The sequence below is a fragment of the Idiotropiscis lumnitzeri genome, chromosome 12, assembly GCF_059441095.1.
Source record: "Idiotropiscis lumnitzeri isolate Australia: NSW breed Sydney's pygmy pipehorse chromosome 12, RoL_Ilum_1.0, whole genome shotgun sequence".
In the NCBI taxonomy this organism is placed as follows: Eukaryota; Metazoa; Chordata; class Actinopteri; order Syngnathiformes; family Syngnathidae; genus Idiotropiscis; species Idiotropiscis lumnitzeri.
In genome coordinates, this window is record NC_142402.1 from 12,118,688 (window position 1) to 12,137,183 (window position 18,496).

General features: G+C 41.0%; 1 protein-coding gene and 1 long non-coding RNA gene across 4 annotated transcripts in view; one reads left to right on the forward strand and one right to left on the reverse strand.

Annotated features, from left to right (window-relative positions):
* LOC148325936 (rap guanine nucleotide exchange factor 4-like) overlaps window positions 1–18,496 on the forward strand; it is a 38,536-nt gene that overhangs the window by 8,127 nt on the left and 11,913 nt on the right. The window contains exons 3-6 of one of the 3 annotated variants that reach the window (XM_088311033.1): window positions 495–637; window positions 1,121–1,209; window positions 2,052–2,198; window positions 4,997–5,069. In XM_088311033.1, coding sequence (XP_088167159.1) covers window positions 495–637; window positions 1,121–1,209; window positions 2,052–2,198; window positions 4,997–5,069 — 452 coding nt within the window. Of the gene's footprint in view, window positions 1–494; window positions 638–1,120; window positions 1,210–2,051; window positions 2,199–4,250; window positions 4,357–4,461; window positions 4,899–4,996; window positions 5,070–18,496 lie in introns of those variants that run through there. The other 2 variants (XM_088311034.1, XM_088311035.1) reach the window with 2 other exon arrangements.
* LOC148325937 (uncharacterized) lies at window positions 16,498–17,407 on the reverse strand. The gene is made up of 4 exons (XR_015846142.1): window positions 16,949–17,407; window positions 16,810–16,858; window positions 16,668–16,733; window positions 16,498–16,581 (listed from the first exon to the last, which is right to left on the reverse strand). It is a non-coding gene; the product is annotated as an uncharacterized LOC148325937 (long non-coding RNA).

Below are 18,496 nucleotides of genomic sequence, written 5' to 3' on the forward strand. Positions count from 1 at the left end.
ACAAAATGCTAATAGGATTTGTAATCACAGCTAGGGCTGTGACGATAATTCAATATCGATATTTATCGCGATAGTTGGGTGATTGATATCAATAGAAAATGGTATCGATAAATTATCTTTCCCAAAAAAAAAATAAATAAATAACGGAGCAGATTTGACCTATCACAGCCCAACTCGTCACAAACTCCCACCCATTTAGGAAATACAACCTGAGGCTTACGCATGCGCCGCTGAGCTAGCGTGACTCAAAACAAAACAACAAAAACGGGGGGGCGAAAGGTCGACATACCGGCCGACTTGAGGAAACGGCCCGTAGCTCCATCACACAAGAGCTCCGGAGAAGTGAGGCGGGCGTACGTCGCAGTTAAGCCGTTGCTCAGCTCTGTGCGCGGAAATGTGTGTGTGCTGCGCACCAAACAGGTTCCATCATGGAGATGCATAGAGATCGTCCGATGTGGTTTTTACCATTTAAATGGCTTGACTTTTCTCCTTAGGCCCTCGGAGCGCTCAGGAGAGGATGTGGATATTATTCTGACCAGACTGAAAGAAGTTAAAGCCTTCACCAAGTTTCCACCTCCACTCTTGGTGCAGATCTGCACCTGTGCCTTCTATGAATGTCTGGAGAAAGGCATTACGTGTATGTAATCAGTCACACAGTCAAAAATAAATGCAAGCATGCATCAGTACAATGTAGATTTTATTTTTTTCATTATTATTATTAAATCCTGATGCTATGAGCAATACACAAGCAAAAATGGTTCCAAAATGGTTCCTGTGTTAGAAAACACAATTTTCATTGATTCACGGAATCAATCATTCATATGAAAAGTAAGCTTTTTCCAGTACTACCTATCTATTGGAAGAGCATTAAAATTGTTCTGACTGTCACTATATATTGCTAGCATCGATAGATCACTTTTGAACTGACCTTGTTATTCAAACATGATATTTCCTGTTGAACAACTTTTACGTCACATGTACCATACCCGTCAGCAGTACAATTGGATGACTTGAAATCAGAATGTGAATCCAAATTTTTGATTGTTACTTATCATAAAAATGCCTGGAGGTTTACTTCCACCTCCCTGTTCTAGTTTGACACCGACTTCTTTGGTTACAGTGTTTCGACAGGGAGACATTGGCACCAGCTGGTATGCGGTACTGTCCGGCTCTCTGGATGTCAAAGTGTCCGAAACTGCTAACCACCAGGTAAGATCCAGTTCACTTTTTTTTTACAACGTAACCTCCTTCTTTTATTTTTGTTGCCGCTGACACTGCTTTTTTGCTTGAAGTCATGTTTTATTATGCCATTTCCGGAAAAACGAACCGTCACTCAGGTCAAGGCTGCTATAGTATGTGATATATTTTTTTTCCAATGATTTGCGAAATTCTATTTGAATTTTGTCATTATGGGTCTTGTGTTTAAAATTCAGATTTTTTTTAAAAATACATTTTTACTAGAGGCATCACATAACAAAATGAGGAAAAAGTGAAGCTCTGTGAATGTATTCTGGACGCACTGTATGGGTAGAGGATTGACACATGAGGAAAGAGTAAGAGGATTTGTTCCACTAAAAGGCTAAGTTAACAAAGCCCATCCATTTTGAACGGTGGTTTTCATGAATGCAGCCCACTTGGTGGCCTAGATTCAGTGTCTATATTTGAAATGTCAGTTTGGACAGCTTTCTATAGCATTCAGGATAATTTCAGAATCCAAAATGCGTGTCCCTCGGTTTTCTAATTATGTCCAGCACCTAGAGATATTCATGAGAAAATCACATTTTATGTCTTTCACGTGTGCATCCATTTACATGAACTCATTCACTGCCATTGACGGGGATGGAAGCCAAAAAGTCAATTCATTTTACCTGGGCTGGCAGTGAATCAATTATCGCTTATTAATTTTTCAGAATGCATATGCACTTTTATGATGACATCCCTTTGCTGTGATGTTGAATTCTAATGTTCACATAAACTTGACCGTTGTTTTTTTTTTTTTTTTTAATAGCCTACATGTCAAATCAAATCATGTTGTGTTTTCTTGTCTGTAGGATGCAGTCACCATCTGTACTCTGGGGATCGGGACAGCCTTTGGGGAGTCCATCCTGGACAACACGCCGCGTCACGCTACCATCATCAGCAGAGAGACCAGCGAGCTGCTTCGAATTGAACAGAGGGAGTTTAAGACCCTCTGGGAGGTGAGATGCCGGGTGTGTGTGTGACACAAGACCGGATGTGTCCAAAATGCTTGCGGAAGCATTTCTTCAGACAAGAAAATGTTCAGACAAGCTTGTACTGCTGTTGTCTCTTTAACCACAAGAGGGCCGTCCATCAAAACGCTTTTGTTGCTCCGGGTGCTGATGGATGCACGCATCCAATGACATCTTACTTTTAGAATGGCATTAAGCGAAGTGCACATCTCTTCCTGCTATCTGAAATGTGGCTCCGCCCCCACAATGTATACTTTTGAAATTAGCCAACTCTCCTGTTTTTTTCCCAGCTACCTTGTGTCCACATTCCTTCTCTTCAACCAAAATCAACCTCAAGGGTTTTTTTTTCCAATTAAATGTGTCCAACTCACCTCGTGTTACGTGGCCATGAATCGCGCGATAACTCGCCACCAAGCGTAATTTTAGCAAAAACCGCGCAAGAACTCTGCATTTACCATCATTTTGCCGTGAATTGCGTGAGAACTTGGTCGAGAGATTGATAATCGACGCCATAAAATCATATATTCATTTTTGACAACCAATCACGGCTTTTCTGAAGCTGAACCATGATTGGTTGTTATCTGAGCCCTGGGCAACTGTGATGTAATTTTCAGTCGACAGAAAGTGACAAAATGCCCTTCCCCAAGATGGCTGAAAATTTGGGCAAAATTTGCTGCTTAATTCAAATTCCGCTAATGCAATATTAATCAGAATGCCGTGTTTTGGCTAGTGGGCCTGCATAGAACATATTCTCGTTAAGAACATTTTCAAGTTGACTTCCCCTTTAACACTCACCTCTGTGGGGTGTGAAATATACCAAAAATATTTATTTTCACATTATAGGCACTTTAACATTGTTCAGAAAATGTGGACGCAAATGCAAAACTGCACATGTATCCTGTTTTTTTTTTTTTTTGTCAGTTCTGCTTCCTTGTTGTGGATTGGCCTCCCTAAGGCTTCTCCATTCACAAGGTCGCTTGTCCTTGGCAGAGCAGCTGCTCTCTCACTATAAATTCAAGAGGCTGCGAGTGGCCATTCTGTTGTTTTTGTTTTAGTTATTTTACACCATCTAATTCAGGGTTGTCAAACAATTTTTGACCCAAGCCACATTGTAGTTCCCTCAAACGCCCGGTGTGACCGTGAAATAAATGTTTGAAATACCTTATTGCAATTTTATAGATTTTCAAGCCATGAAGCTATCACATAATTTGCTTTAGCGGCCCACATAATGGTGTGCTGTGCTGGATCATGTACCGGGCCCAAAGTTTGACACCTGTACTGCATTGTAAATGATGCGATTTGCTAAGTCATTTCTGTAATAAAAGTGTTCCGTTATTATTATCACCATAATAAAGGTCAGCTCGCCTAGATCATGATGTTATCAAGGTAGTCATGAGAACGTCTAGTTATTCTTGAATTTGTATCGCAAGTGTTTATCAGCTTAAGAGCACTTACTCAGTCCCCTCCTGTGCCGCCTATTTTCGTCCATCAAGCAGCAATCGCAGCCCGAGGTTGTGCTCGTTTCAATCTCATTCACGTCAGTGCAAAAGGCTCTTTGTGTTTCCTGTGTGTGTGTTTCACAAACAGGATGAAGGCAGTCATGTGTTTGTTTGATGACGGAATAAAAGAAAGCAACACTGATGCATTATTCTCATTGAGCAGAAATGACAGGAACAAGCAAGATGTGTAGATGTAGAATGCTGTTGTTTATATCATGCATGGTTTTTTTTTTCTCGCCTTTTATTCATGTACATCTATCTTCCCCACTTCCTCTCTCTTGTGTTGGTCATGTTGTCTTTTATCCTTGCCTCCGGCTCCATCCTCTTCACCCCCATTACCCCTTTTCTTTCCCCTTCACCCTCTGGAGTAGCTCAGTAACAGAGAGACTCGGATCACTGTGGTAACCTGGGAGAGAAAAGTGGTTGGGTTCTTGGCTCGGTCACAGCAGGAAAGTGCGAGAGAGTGAGAGAGAGAGAGAGAGAGAGAGAGAGAGAGAGAATACAGGCAAGAGAAAGAAAGGAGGCGAGCAGCTTGTGTAGTGTACGATGCAATCAGGCGGCGTGTGTGAGTCGTAAAGGAGGAGAGGGCAGCTCTCGACGGGGTCTCCGTTTTTCCACTTTGAATGAAAATTGGGTTGTTTACTCAGGTGAGTCTGAATTATCGGATAACTGGAGCGGCCCCTTTTTTTGGTCATTTTGTTTATGCGTGTTGTCTTCCCACAAAATTGTGTGGTACACTTTTGCCTTGTTTGACTTGTTTTTCCTTTCTCAATATGAGTATTTGTGTGCACAGGCTCTGACAGGTGCTGCCTCTTTTAGTTTCTAAATGTGTTTGTGTGCTTGGAATATATGGGTTGCTTGACCTTGTAAAAGGAGCAGTGACATATTCAGGTACACCTGATGACTTTGTTTTAGAAGTAGACATGCAAATGCAAACTGAGGCCTCAATCTCTTCAACCTGAATGATACTGTACGCTAACAGTTCTGCATCTTAACGATCTCCGCTATACAAAGGGCTTTGTTTTGACATAGTGGCGTCTGTGTGTGTCTGTCTGACAAGTGCGTGAATGCGACAGATGAAACGGATGATGACGCATAGCTGAGGATATTTTCTCAAACTTGGTAGTAGACACAAGACGTTGCATTTCAGATTCAATGGGTTGTCTATTGCATCATTTACTGACTGCAGGTATGTTTGCGTTTTGGGGTCCTCGGCTAGAACCACATTTCTGATTTGTTGGTGAACCGAATGTGACGCTGTGTACTTGTGTGTATTTGCATGTGCAGAAGCATCGTCAGAGCCTGGCTGGACTGTTGGCCCCTCCTTATGGAGCAATGGAGAGTGGATCCACCAATGACAGTGAGTCAACTTGTAGATGATGCTCATGTGAGTCCTTACTGGATCCGATAGTCAGATGGTGATGTAGCACTAAAACGCAGGGTGCCCTGCATGTCTTGGCCAGCAGGGGGCAGTATGATACAAGCATATGGATTATACACAGACACTGTCACAAGTTACACCTTTGTAAGATGCAGTAATATGAGTTGCTCTTCACAGAGTATAAATATAAACTACGCCTCGAAGAGATGTTATTATCCGTCTAAGTTCTGGCCCACCATTTGTGTTCAAATATCCATTGCTGAATGTGTTATAACTCCTCGACACCAATGCTGTTCATTTGCCCAACTGTGGTCTTTCCCATTACAACTTGTACTTACTTCTCTTTGTTTCATTGCACAGCAAACTTCAACTCGGAGTGGCAATAAACCTAAAGCCTCTTTTGGTTTTCTATCAGCCAAACTACTAATTGTCATGATATGTCTATAAGAAATGTCAGAGATAATAGAATTACGCTTTTTTGAATTTTGATGACGTCATAGCCCCGCCTACAGAATTACGCTTTTGTCTCGTTGTCCCCGCCTACAGAATTACGCTTTTGTCCAAAATGGCCGCTATCCCCGCCCCTGTGTTAAAACTATCCAATCTCCAGCCACCTATTTCAAAATATTTACATATTCCCTGCCCGTTGAAGGTTTAATACCACTCCTACAGAATTACGCTTTTGTCGAAGTGGGCCCCGCCTACAGAATTACGCTTTTTGTCTCGTTGTGATGACGTTGTATGTGTGTGTGTGTGTGGGCCAAGGGCCCCCGCCTACAGAATTACGCTTTTTGTCTCGTTGTGATGACGTTGTGTGTGTGATTGGGAGGGGGGCTTGGCCCCCCTCCCAAACTGTATGCTTCTTATGTTAAAAACAATGTGTTCCCTGCGTGCGTGCGTCCCCAACCCAAACTGTACTTATGTTATTCATATTTTAATATCTGAAGTATATAAAGCATCCAATGCAATGTTCTATTTAAATAAATAAAATTAAATTAAACGAGTGAAATAATATGAGTTGAAAAGAGCAGGCGTTGTTTTTACCTTTGAATAAGATGTTTATTCGGTGGATATAGGTCATCCATATTTAAATATCTGAAGTATATAAAGCATCCAATGAAATGAGCTATATCTAATTAAATAATGTAGATGTATAAAATTAAATTAAACGAGTGAAATAATACGAGTTGAGAAGAGCAGGCGTTGTTATTACCTTTGAATAATATGTTTATTCGGTTGATATTTGCCCTTTTTGCAAACATGTCTGGACATATTCCCAGCGACATAAGTTTAAACATGGTATTGTGCAGGCTTGGGGGTTTGTCCGGGCAAGACGCGGCGTCTTGCATAGACACCCTCCAAGCCTGCAGCAGCCTCAAGGTGTTTCAAAAGATAGTGAGTGGCGACATCCTGTCGATCGATGGGCAGCCGTGGGCATCCGGGCGACCACCCTCCTCCTTCTTACCTTTTTGTAAAATCTGCCGAGTCATGTTTACTTGTCTGGACATGTATCTGTTGGCTACATTTGGCCAATCGAACCACGCCATTTAACCCTCCCCCGGTCTCAAACCAGTATAAGTAAAGCCCAAGTCACGCTCTGCACAGACAAGACAATTTTTCCAGCTCGTGAAAGAAATGAAGACGTGTAGACCAAGACGTCATCTGGGTGTGAACAGCAAGGCCCGAAGGGTGACAACCATCGCCGCACCTGATCATATTGACAACAACATTGCAGAAATCTCTTCAGGTAAACGATGCAATTAATCTTTAACTATATAGCTTTCTAATATTTAATCATGGTATCTTTGTATTACAGATAGCGGTGTGGATGAACCTACATGCGATCAAGATCTGAATATGGATGTTGTGGAAACCTTTACAACTACAAACATGGAACAGGTTGAGACCTCTACAAATGTAGACCAGGATGGACCCTCTACAAAAACAGGCGAGGACCAGACTGTGCCATCATACTCCTTGTGGATGGGGGGCCCAGGAATCTTAGCAAGACCTGTTGCACCCTCGTACAACAACGGCGAGCCATCGTATTCAGGGTGGATTCGTCCCGTTTCGCCGACACCGTCGTCGACACCTCCGATGACCCCCACCTCGTCGGCCGAATCTTCACAAAACGAGAAGGTACAACTGTCCAGTTGGTCCGACCAGGCTGATTCTCCACAAACCACGGAGATCAAGGTTCAGACCGTCAACGACCCTGACCACGGACCAGCACCTATTTCCGAAGATGAGGCAAAACATATGTCATGGGATAATCCTCCTAAGGGATGGATTGATATGGATGTCGTATTAGTTGTTAAGGCGGCTATTATTTACATGGTCAGACGTTTTTTGATAAAGTATCACAAAAAAAGGGGTTGTTTGCATAGCTATAGATACCTATGCAATTGTTATTATCTAAGACTGCACTATGACCGCATCATGCCCATCCTTTGCGGTAAAAAGTTTTTACCATGTATTCACTACTTGTTGGATTTGTGTTCTGTAAAAGCGGATAAAGAAACAGTCAAGCGAATTGCAGAGATCTTAATGGTGGATTTAGCACTCGTAAAGGACTTACCGGACCGCCTTAAAGCGGATGAGCCCATATGTTTTATGATATATCGTGATCAACTTGATACTTTCGAAGAATATCTTATAGAAAATATTAACTTTGAATAAAAAATGGGTAATGTCTTCAGAAAATTATCGTTTTTTGGCTATAGAAGCCAAGGGTGGGCATATATAATAAATAGAGCAATTACATATAACCCCGATGATAAAGACCCTTTCATTGAAAATTTTTTATTGTTTATGCAAAAAGTGCGTGCCATGTCTTTAACAATTTTTCAGGAGCCTTGGGAATTGTTTGTGCAACATGTCATATTTTTGAGTCGCTCGGGATTGATCGACACGTTTCAAAATATTTTGGAAAATTGGGAAAATGCGATAAGTGTAGGACATGTACTTACCATACTCACGCTGTTTAACGATGTGATAAGATACCGTCTCCGTCATCAACAACCTGTGGATCTCGCGCACGAATTGAAGCAGTTTGAAGACCTGTTAGAATCAAAAGTTAATCCATCTGTTTTAACCCTGACCTATAGACTTTTTACATCTTAGAGAATCCTTATCACGTGTAACCATACTTAACCTTCTTTCAATAAAAAATGGATGTTTTTAAAAAGATGCTTTTGTGTCTGTCTGTGTGTTTAGATAAATAGCGATGTGATGTTTGTCACTAAATCATAAACCGTCATGAGCGTTAAGCGGTGGTTGAAAAAACTGTACTACGACCCCGCTCATCCAGCCAGCTTTGGAGGTGTAGAACGCCTTCATTTAGCTGCGTCGGAGAAAATGGGTCAAAAAGTGACGCGTCATAAAGTCAAGGATTTTTTATCTTCGCAAGATGCATACACCTTGCACAAACCAGCACGAATTCATTTCCCTAGGAACAGAGTTTTTGTGTCCAGTCCTATGAATCAATTCCAAGCCGATCTATGTGATATGCAAGCTCTGACCGAGTACAACGATGGTTTTAAATACCTACTCACAATCATCGATGTGTTCTCAAAACGAGCGTATGCCCGTGTGCTGATGAACAAGACGGGGCCAGAAGTTGTTCGAGCCTTTGAGTCGGTCTTATCCTTTAGCGGCATCCCTAAAAAGTTACAAACAGACAAGGGGAAGGAGTTCTTCAACACGCAATTTCAGAGGTTGATGAAAAAACACAATATTAATCATTTTGCAACAGCCAGTGATTTGAAAGCCTCGGTGGTCGAAAGGTTTAATCGAACTTTAAAAACTCGAATGTGGCGATATTTCACCGCCAACAACACACGTCGTTATATCGACGTATTACAAGATTTAATCGATAGTTACAATGAAAGTTATCATACAAGTATAAAAATGAAACCTAACCAAGTCACACCGGATAACACATGGCTTGTCTTCCAAAACTTGTACGGCAACATACCCTCTGGGGGTAGTGATAGAATAAAAATGATATTTAAACAAGGAGATCTCGTTAGAATATCAAAAGTGCGAGGTGTGTTTGACAAGAAATATGAACAGAGTTTTACAGACGAGTTATTTACGATAGCGGAGTGTGTACCGCGTTTTCCACCTGTTTACAAGCTTAAAGACTACGACGGTGAAATAGTGCAAGGAACTTTTTATGCACACGAGCTCCAGAAAGTCACGATATCCAAGGATCAAATCTTTCAAGTGGAGAAGATTATCAAACGGCGTAAAGTCGGCGGACAGAAACAGTTTCTCATACGTTGGAAGGGCTGGCCTGTGAAATATGACAGTTGGGTCCCCGCTACACAAGTCGTCGACGTATAAATAAGAAGCTTTACAACGAATCTCGACATTTACCAACATGGATCCGAATCTTGAAGGGGGGTTTTACGTCACCTTACCCTCCAATGCAAGTTCTGATGTGTATGTAGACAATACGATAGCTGAATACAGAGTGAATCTGGCTCATCATATCGATCTCGAAGGTAATTGGGAAGTAGCTCTGAGTGAAATATCCTACCCCCATACATGGTTCAACGTGCCTGAAGATCAAGCATCTTTTGACTATGTAGATGCATGGGAAAACGGTGAACCAACAACAGGTGCTTTGGCACCTCTTTACTATGATGAAAACAAATTCACCATCAAATCCTTAAGCCTGTCGGCTGGGTACTACGATAATATTAAGAAAATAGGACAAGATGTGGAAGCGCTCCTCAAAAAGATCCATCCGGAAATCCATGTTGTATACCATTATTTAAAGGAGAGATTTTTCTGGGCAGGGAATGGTCATTACAAGATACGCTTTCGTCCCGCGTTAGCCTACATTTTTGGGGCGTTACCCGATGAATGGGTTACCTGCGGACCCCAGTGGACAGCGAGCCAACATCCTGCGGATATAAAAGCGGGGATGTACCATCTATATGTTTATACAGACGTGGTGTATCATCAGGCTGTGGGTGACGCTTTCGCTCCGCTCTTGAGAACGATACCCATCGATGATAATCACGGTGACATTGTATTTAAAGCCTTTAATCCTCTTTATTACATGCCTGTTAGTAGGAAGCATATTGAGGATATAAGAATCGAAGTTAAGACGGATCAGAATCAACCCGTGGGATTTACACGCGGTAAAGTTATCGCTACTCTGCACTTTAGACCCAGATAGAAAAATGGTTGTATTGGATTGAGATCAAACATGAAAAAGGCACTTGGAGACGCGGATCGAATTCGACCTGTGATAATTCCATTTTCCCCTTAATAACCAAAAGGCACACTACGTCCGTCCGGCAAAAGTCTTCGTTTGTCGTAGACCACCCTAAACTTTTTGACGAATGAAGTATTTCTGACGCGAAACCCTTTTTTATCACGGACGATGCTGTGTTGTGGTGTCTTAAGCGAGTGCGTGTCGGGTTCGTTGCCATGCGTCGTGCTGGATATGTATCCCTCCACTAAGTCTTTGACACTGTCAAAGTTGATGTTTAGACCGCTTTCGTGCGTCTGTGTGATACCTTTAACCTTCATCACCGTTTTTTTAGTATCTCGAGTTTGATAGGCATAGCTTTTAGGACCGGCCGAAACAAATTCCTGAATGCTGTCACCGTCCAATTCATCAGTCAGATCACCGAGATACTGGCCTAGTTTTAGAGCCGTTTCCCCATCCCTGACCACGTAGATGAGGCTGTCTGTGTCAGTGTATAGAACCCTGTCTTGTAACTGCTCCAAAAATCTGTACATGAACAATCTTGCATGGGCTGTTGTAAAGCAAGCCACAAAGATGTTTGAGGTGTCGGAGGGTCGTGAAAGAATGTTCTTTTTGTCGCTGTATTGAATCATCGCGGTGTCTGATTTGATGAAACCGAAGTAATCGATGTCATACAAACCCGAAAACATGATTTTAAAAAATTCTTCGGGTTTGTTGGTCAGTTTTGTTTGTTTTAAATTATCTCTCTGACCATATTTTCCCCAGAGAGAATTTAGACAAAGTTTAGAAACCTGTCTCTTACCAGGATTCACTTTGATGCGTTCAGGATCCAGCCGGATACCTTGATGTGTCATGTAATCATTGATGTATTTGTCCCTCCCCACCTGATCGGTGACATTGGATGGATAGCCAGAGGCTTCCTGCTTCCCCTTGAGGAAGGTGTTCATGTAAGCTTTAAAGATGTTATTGCTCACTGAGTCGAAATGCCACACCTCCACAATTTCAACCAATCTGTAACCAAGGTCAAGAGCCTTGTTAAACTCAATAGTGACCCAAACACCGAGCAGAGCCCTGCTCTCGTCATCGTGGTGACACGATGAGGTTTGGTTGTTGATTTCGGCACATGTTCTACAGAGAGGGAACGTCAGTTTACCTTTAGCTGTTTTGTAAGGTAACAAAGGCAACAAGAGACCGCGTGGTGGGTAGACTTTGGCTTTGATCAGCCCGAAATATTTACGTGGGTCGGCAAAGTCTTTGCGGATAACGATCGGATGACCGAGAGGATAGGCGCAGTTGCTGTTGACATAAGGATACAGAGAGGTGACATCGACATAGAACACTTGCTCATTCAGAGAGGCCGTGTATCGCAATGTGAATACGCTGGTTCTGCCCCCGAAAAGAGCCTGACGTGGTGCTAGGGGTTCAGGATGTTGATAAGTAAGCAGGAACTCTTTCACACCCTGATGAGTTTTCTTCATGTTCAACCACACGTGTTCTTTCATTACCGTGAGACGCACACACGGATCCGATTTCAAGGTCGAGAGTTTCTTCTGGCTAATATCAAACAATTCTTGAAAGGTTTGATTTGTCAGAGGGAAACGTTCAGTTGGTGTATAACAATCGGGACAACCGTGGTAGAAACAACCTAGATATTCAAAAACATGTTTTACACCATCAATTTCAACATAGCCATCCACGACGTAGCGACCGAGTTGTTTTTCACCCCCGTTCAAAGCGTGTTGTATAGGCAATTTTTGACTGTGTATGATCCACTCCAAATACTGGATGGAAGCATGTGAGAAGGCTTTATATTGTCTCGCGTAATTATCGGATGATGTTATAGCCAATGTCTGAGGTTGGAGAAAATTGGTACGGAAAACGCCCATGCATGCTGATGCTATGGTGACATAATTGAATGGATCGACGCCTGTCTCGTTTAGAAACTCGTTTCTAAATTTTGTACAACCCTCGGTTAGAATGTCAACATCGTTTTTGCAGTACATCAGCGCCTCCTTCCTGAAATCAAAGGTTCCCCGACATTCTCTTTCATACCATTCAAGGAATTTGGTACGGTTGGCTGTTGTCATGCGTTCTAACCCATATTCACATGGTTGAGGATAGGAACCCACGTAGTTGAGATTTTCCAATGAGCTGAATTTGTGAGGGAAATACCCTTTACATTGATCTTCAAAACCTAGAGTTTTAGGCATTGCGCTCAGAGGCATGGGTAAAAATGATAGCGAGTCGATGAATCTGAGACAGTTTGACTCAAGCTTGAGACATAAGATTTTACTACCAGTCAAGATAACCTTAGGAACGAGACCCATGTCAATCATCGCTGATACAATGAGCTGGGAATCAAATGAACGAGCATTGTGGGCTATAAGAGTGGTGCCTTTGTAACGAGGTTTTCTGAAATGCTCAATGAGCTTTACGGCGCAATCAGGTCCTACCCATTGATGTTCTTCCCCTTGGAGTGATTTTGTGCAGACCATAAAGGGTTTGTGCACCTTTTCCTGATCCTCATATGTTTCAAAGTCATAGAAGACGATTTTTTCACGGGGTTCTTGTTTTGGGAGAGGTTGGATATAACACTGATGTTGTTCCCTAGTTATATCAGTATCTTTCAGCGGCATTTTACATGAGACACATTTTTTAACTAAACAGTTATGTTTTGCCTCTTGTGTATTATTGGTCTTGTAATAGTTAAGGCCGCAATCTGGACATTTTTTGTATCTATCGCAAAAGCTGCCAACTTTTCCACCGGTTATTTGATGCTTGGCATAGCAGACAGCGTTTCGACATGATTTATTACAGCCCTTGCAAAGGATGGGTTTCAGAGGCCGAGTTTTACAGGTCGGGTCTATGCAAACATGACAATGTCCGGGGCATTGATGTAGATTCTTATTATTGTAACCCTTGTAACAATAACAACAGAAATAACTACATCCCATCAAACCAACTGGACTTTTCACGCCGTAAAAGTGTTGATTTTGTAAAAACATCACCAAGGGATCTGCGGTTTTGGGGTATTCTGTCTCGAAATGAATCAATGGTCCAAACTCTCCTTCTTTTCTATATAGAACCACAATCTTACGACCCAAAAGCGTCTCGAATTTATTGATATCATTAAATCCAACAGGGGTCGTCTCATCCATCCCAACAGCTCTTTGATACTCGAGTGCTTGTCGATAGATCTCTTGCTCCGTCAATGAGTTATCCATTAAAAGCGCTAACGATGTAGCAAAGCATAGTTGTGTATCACCCGGATTGTTCGGCACCAGTAAATGCTTTCTTTTTTTAACAAGTATTTCATGATCCAAAAGACTGCCTATTCGACGTTTTTGACCCATACCTCCGCGAATATCACTTACAATTTGGATGACAAACTCTAGTTGTCTATCAAACAGGACTTGTGCGTTAGACTGTACGAGTCGATCGAGCAGATTTTGAACAGCGTTTTCACATACGTCGGGGTCGTCTGACATGCGAACCGTCTCATGTATATTTACATTTTCCCCCACCACTTCCAATTGAACCATATCCCCAGGCAATACGTTCGATAATGCGTGATCCATCTGTTCATTTATCGAGCCCATGATAGCGGTGTAAAATGCTGGAAAATCAGTGTTATCAACGGGTTCTGGTATGTTTAACGGGATCCTGAGTTCTGTATTATTGAAACGATCTCGTATGATTACCCGATGTCCACCTCTCTGTTCAACTGAATCCTCTAACGATTGGTTGTTTAAATGGTCACCTGAAGTTTGAGTTTGACCGTTTGATGTGGCTGGTGCGTTTGTGAATTCAGCAATCTGCATGGGTTCATGTTCATTTGGATCGGCCTGTGCTTTTGTGATTTCATCTGATGTGGATAGGGCGTTTGTGATTTCATTTGGATCGGCCGGTGCTTTTGTGATTTCATCTGATGTGGATAGGGCGTTTGTGATTTCATCTGACGACGCAGGTGCATTTGTGACATCCTCAGGCTGCGAGTTGTCCTCATCTGGCGTGGCAGGTGCGTTTGTGAAATCAACATCATCAGTTGTCATTGGTTCGTGTTCATTTGATGTGTTCTGCGCGCTTGGTAAATCAAGAACTGAGTTTAATAATGTTAGTTCGATAGGTGGCGTTTGTGCGCGATCGTTTGGGCGTATATGACCATCTGATGTCTGTGTTCCCCCCTGCTGATTTAATGAGGGGACTGATAAATGAACATCCGCTGTTTGTCCATTATTGTTTGATGTGAGTAATGCTAGGTCTAGTGGTTGTGATTGCGTGTGTATCTGGTCCCTTTCTGATGTTTGTATTTGATCGTTTAACGCGAATATTGTTAGATCGAGCGGTTGTGATTGCGTGTGTATGCGATCATCTGTTGTTAAATCAAGCGGTTGTGATTGTGTGTGTATTTGACCGTTTAATGCTAGTATTGTTAGGTCTAGAGGTTGTGTTTGATCATTTGATGTGTGTCTTGTTAGATCGAGCAGTTGTGTATTATCGTTCGCCATATCGCTGTTTTGGGTCTGTTAGGTCTAAAGGATTATAAATCGCCGATTTGTCTTATCGCCGCGAATGGATCGTTAGGTATGCTTGTACTAGCGTCTGACACCATAAACAAAAGCAATGATTTCTGTAATCTAGTGGAAATGTATATGGTATACTACACAATAACAAACACACACGGATTATATATCAGAGAAATGTTACAAGAGATAAAAATGAAAATACTACATCACCATGGATTTGTGAGCTTCTCAGCCAGATCTACCAGTTTGTTGTAAGTACGTAGAACTTCTGTTAGAACCTCATGACGTTCTCTCTGAAGCCTGACTCGCTCATTACCTGGGATAGGACTTCTAGGTCTGATTGGTTGCTCATTTCGACGAGACGATGTGGTTGATCCTGGATTACCGATGGCACCTCCTTCCATGTGACGTGCCCTTGATGGGTTCCCGTTGGAGCCTCCTTCCATGCGACGGCCCTCTGATGGGTTCTCATTGACACCTCCTTCCATGCGACGGCCCTCTGATGGGTTCTCATTGACACCTCCCTCCCTATAACGTGCTAGATATGACACACGAGAAATATGTAAGATCTTCAATCATCTCAAAACAGGAAAAAATATAAATAGAAAGTTAATAATAAATTAAAAAAATAAAAATTTTTACATGATTAAAAATTATTACGGTGGAAAAATAAAAAAATTTAAAAAGTTGAAAAATAATCAAAACTTTTAATTAAAAGACATACTAAATAAAAAATTTAAAAAGTTGAAAAATAATCAAAACTTTTAATTAAAAGACATACTAAATTAGAAAATTTAAAAATATTTAAAAAATAAATACTTAATTAAAAGTAAATAAAAATTGTATTAATAGTTAACCGATTAATCAAATCAATAATAGAATTATTATCTCAAAAAACCGTTTATATAGCTACACATTATATAGCTACACTTCAAATAGGACAAGTATAATAACACATTCAAGATCCTTCGAAGAAGGCCGATCGGTAAACACAAGATGCTTCCATAAGCCCTTACAAGATGACCATCCGCTAACCATAGTCCACATATCGTTACACAATATATAGCTACATCTCAAAGACGATAACGCCTCGGAACACATAGCATCTGGTTAGCAACACATTGGAAGCTTAGCATACGGTAATAACTCGGAACACATGTCACCAACAACAGCTATCAAACATATCGTTACACAATATATAGCTACATCTCAAAGACGATAACGCCTCGGAACACATAGCATCTGGTTAGCAACACATTGGAAGCTTAGCATACGGCAATAACTCGGAACACATGTCACCAACAACAGCTATCAAACATATCGTTACACAATATATAGCTACATCTCAAAGACGATAACGCCTCGGAACACATAGCAAATGCCGGCTACAGGTCATACACAGCAGCAACATGCAGCAGCAACATAGCATCTGGTTAGCAACACATTGGAAGCTTAGCATACGACAATAACTCGGAACACATGTCACCAACAACAGCTATCAAACATATCGTTACACAATATATAGCTACATCTCAAAGACGATAACGCCTCGGAACACATTCAAAACATCTCTGCCCTTGTTCACACACAACCGAACAGATATGTTATAAACATTAAGAATCTATTTATATATTATGAGACTTTAGAAACTTACAAAAAATGTTCGTGTCCCCCTCCGGCGTATTCGACGGGAAAGACGTATTCACCCGGAAGCGCACTGTTGTACTTCCGGATGTCGCTGGAACAGAGAGAGAGAGAGAGAGAGAGAGAGTGTGTGGGATAGCGGTCTAGGGATATTTTAAATCTGTTTGCAACTATATTCACCTTGTTCTGGTGGTGTTTCAAGTTTCACAGTTACTTGCGTGAAAGCGGATTGGTGTGTCTGTGTGTCTGTCATAAAATAGATAAGACATCGAGTCAGTTTATAAGAACTTTTGAATCATAAATATAATAACATTAGACTTACAGGCTGATCTACGTTGATCATTCAGATGATCCTCTGTAAAACAGCATTTCTGAGTATATATATAAAGGTATGGTTTAAACAATATTGTTTAGCAAACAAGCATTGTTAAAAATAGATGAAATTATAAGTATTTACTTACGCTCCATTGTTAGGCACTCCTTCGTTTGTTCACGACGTCCTCAAAGATCAAAGTGTTATCCTTACGATCCAATGTTAAGCTTTTCCAGCGCTCGCTCTAGACGTCCTCATCAGAGTTTGAGAAAATTTCTGTCTCTGGTCAAACACAACCATCTATTTAACCCTCCAACCCGAAAAGAAACTCGTGAGCGAGTCGCTATCTTTTTGAAACACCTGAGGGATTAGTCTTTTTCGGTTCAGCGGGAAGTTGAACAAATAATCTCGTGATCTGATAAAACCTACTGGTTTATGCACAACTCCATACATTTCAGGAACTCCTTGAAAAGGAAATTTTTTTTTCAATTTAATATATAAACTTTTCACTAGGTACATAATTGTGATGTGCTGTGTTTCTTTGTGCCCTATTCAGTACTAAATTCCATTGCACTGTCTTATTTATTTATTTATCTAATTTATATATTTGTCTGTATTATTGTTGTATTGCACTGGAGAGGGGAGCCCCATAATCTCGTTGCACACTTGAGTACAATGACAATAAAGGGACTTCTATTTCTATTTCTATTTCTATAATTCCACACATTTCAGGACCTCCTTATTACAGATTATTTTTTGTCAATCCCTTGAAAAGGAAAACTTTTGTCCAATTTAATATATAAACGTTTCACTAGGTACATAATTCCATACAATTCATGACCTCCTTATTACAGATTATTTTTTGTCAATCCCTTGAAAAGGAAAACTTTTGTTCAATTTAATATATAAACGTTTCACTAGGTACATAATTCCATACATTTCAGGACCTCCTTATTACAGATTATTTTTTGTCAATCCCTTGAAAAGGAAAACTTTTGTTCAATTTAATATATAAACGTTTCACTAGGTACATAATTCCATACAATTCATGACCTCCTTATTACAGATTATTTTTTGTCAATCCCTTGAAAAGGAAAACTTTTGTTCAATTTAATATATAAACGTTTCACTAGGTAAGTACATGTTCCTGTTATATTACCTTTAAACATTAAACGTTTCATACTTTGATTATTCAGAGTGAAATCGAGGCTTCTGCTATATTACCCTTAAGGCACTAGATGGCAATATTGAGCTATGTTTTCAAACACCTTGAGAAGTAATGTCGTGAGCTACTCACTATCGTTTCAAACACCTTATGTTCGTAATCAGAACAAGTAAACATGACTCGGCAGATTTTACAAAAAGGTAAGAAGGAGGAGGGTGGTCGCCCGGATGCCCACGGCTGCCCATCGATCGACAGGATGTCGCCACTCACTATCTTTTGAAACACCTTGAGGCTGCTGCAGGCTTGGAGGGTGTCTATGCAAGACGCCGCGTCTTGCCCGGACAAACCCCCAAGCCTGCACAATACCATGTTTAAACTTATGTCGCTGGGAATATGTCCAGACATGTTTGCAAAAAGGGCAAATATCAACCGAATAAACATATTATTCAAAGGTAATAACAACGCCTGCTCTTCTCAACTCGTATTATTTCACTCGTTTAATTTAATTTTATACATCTACATTATTTAATT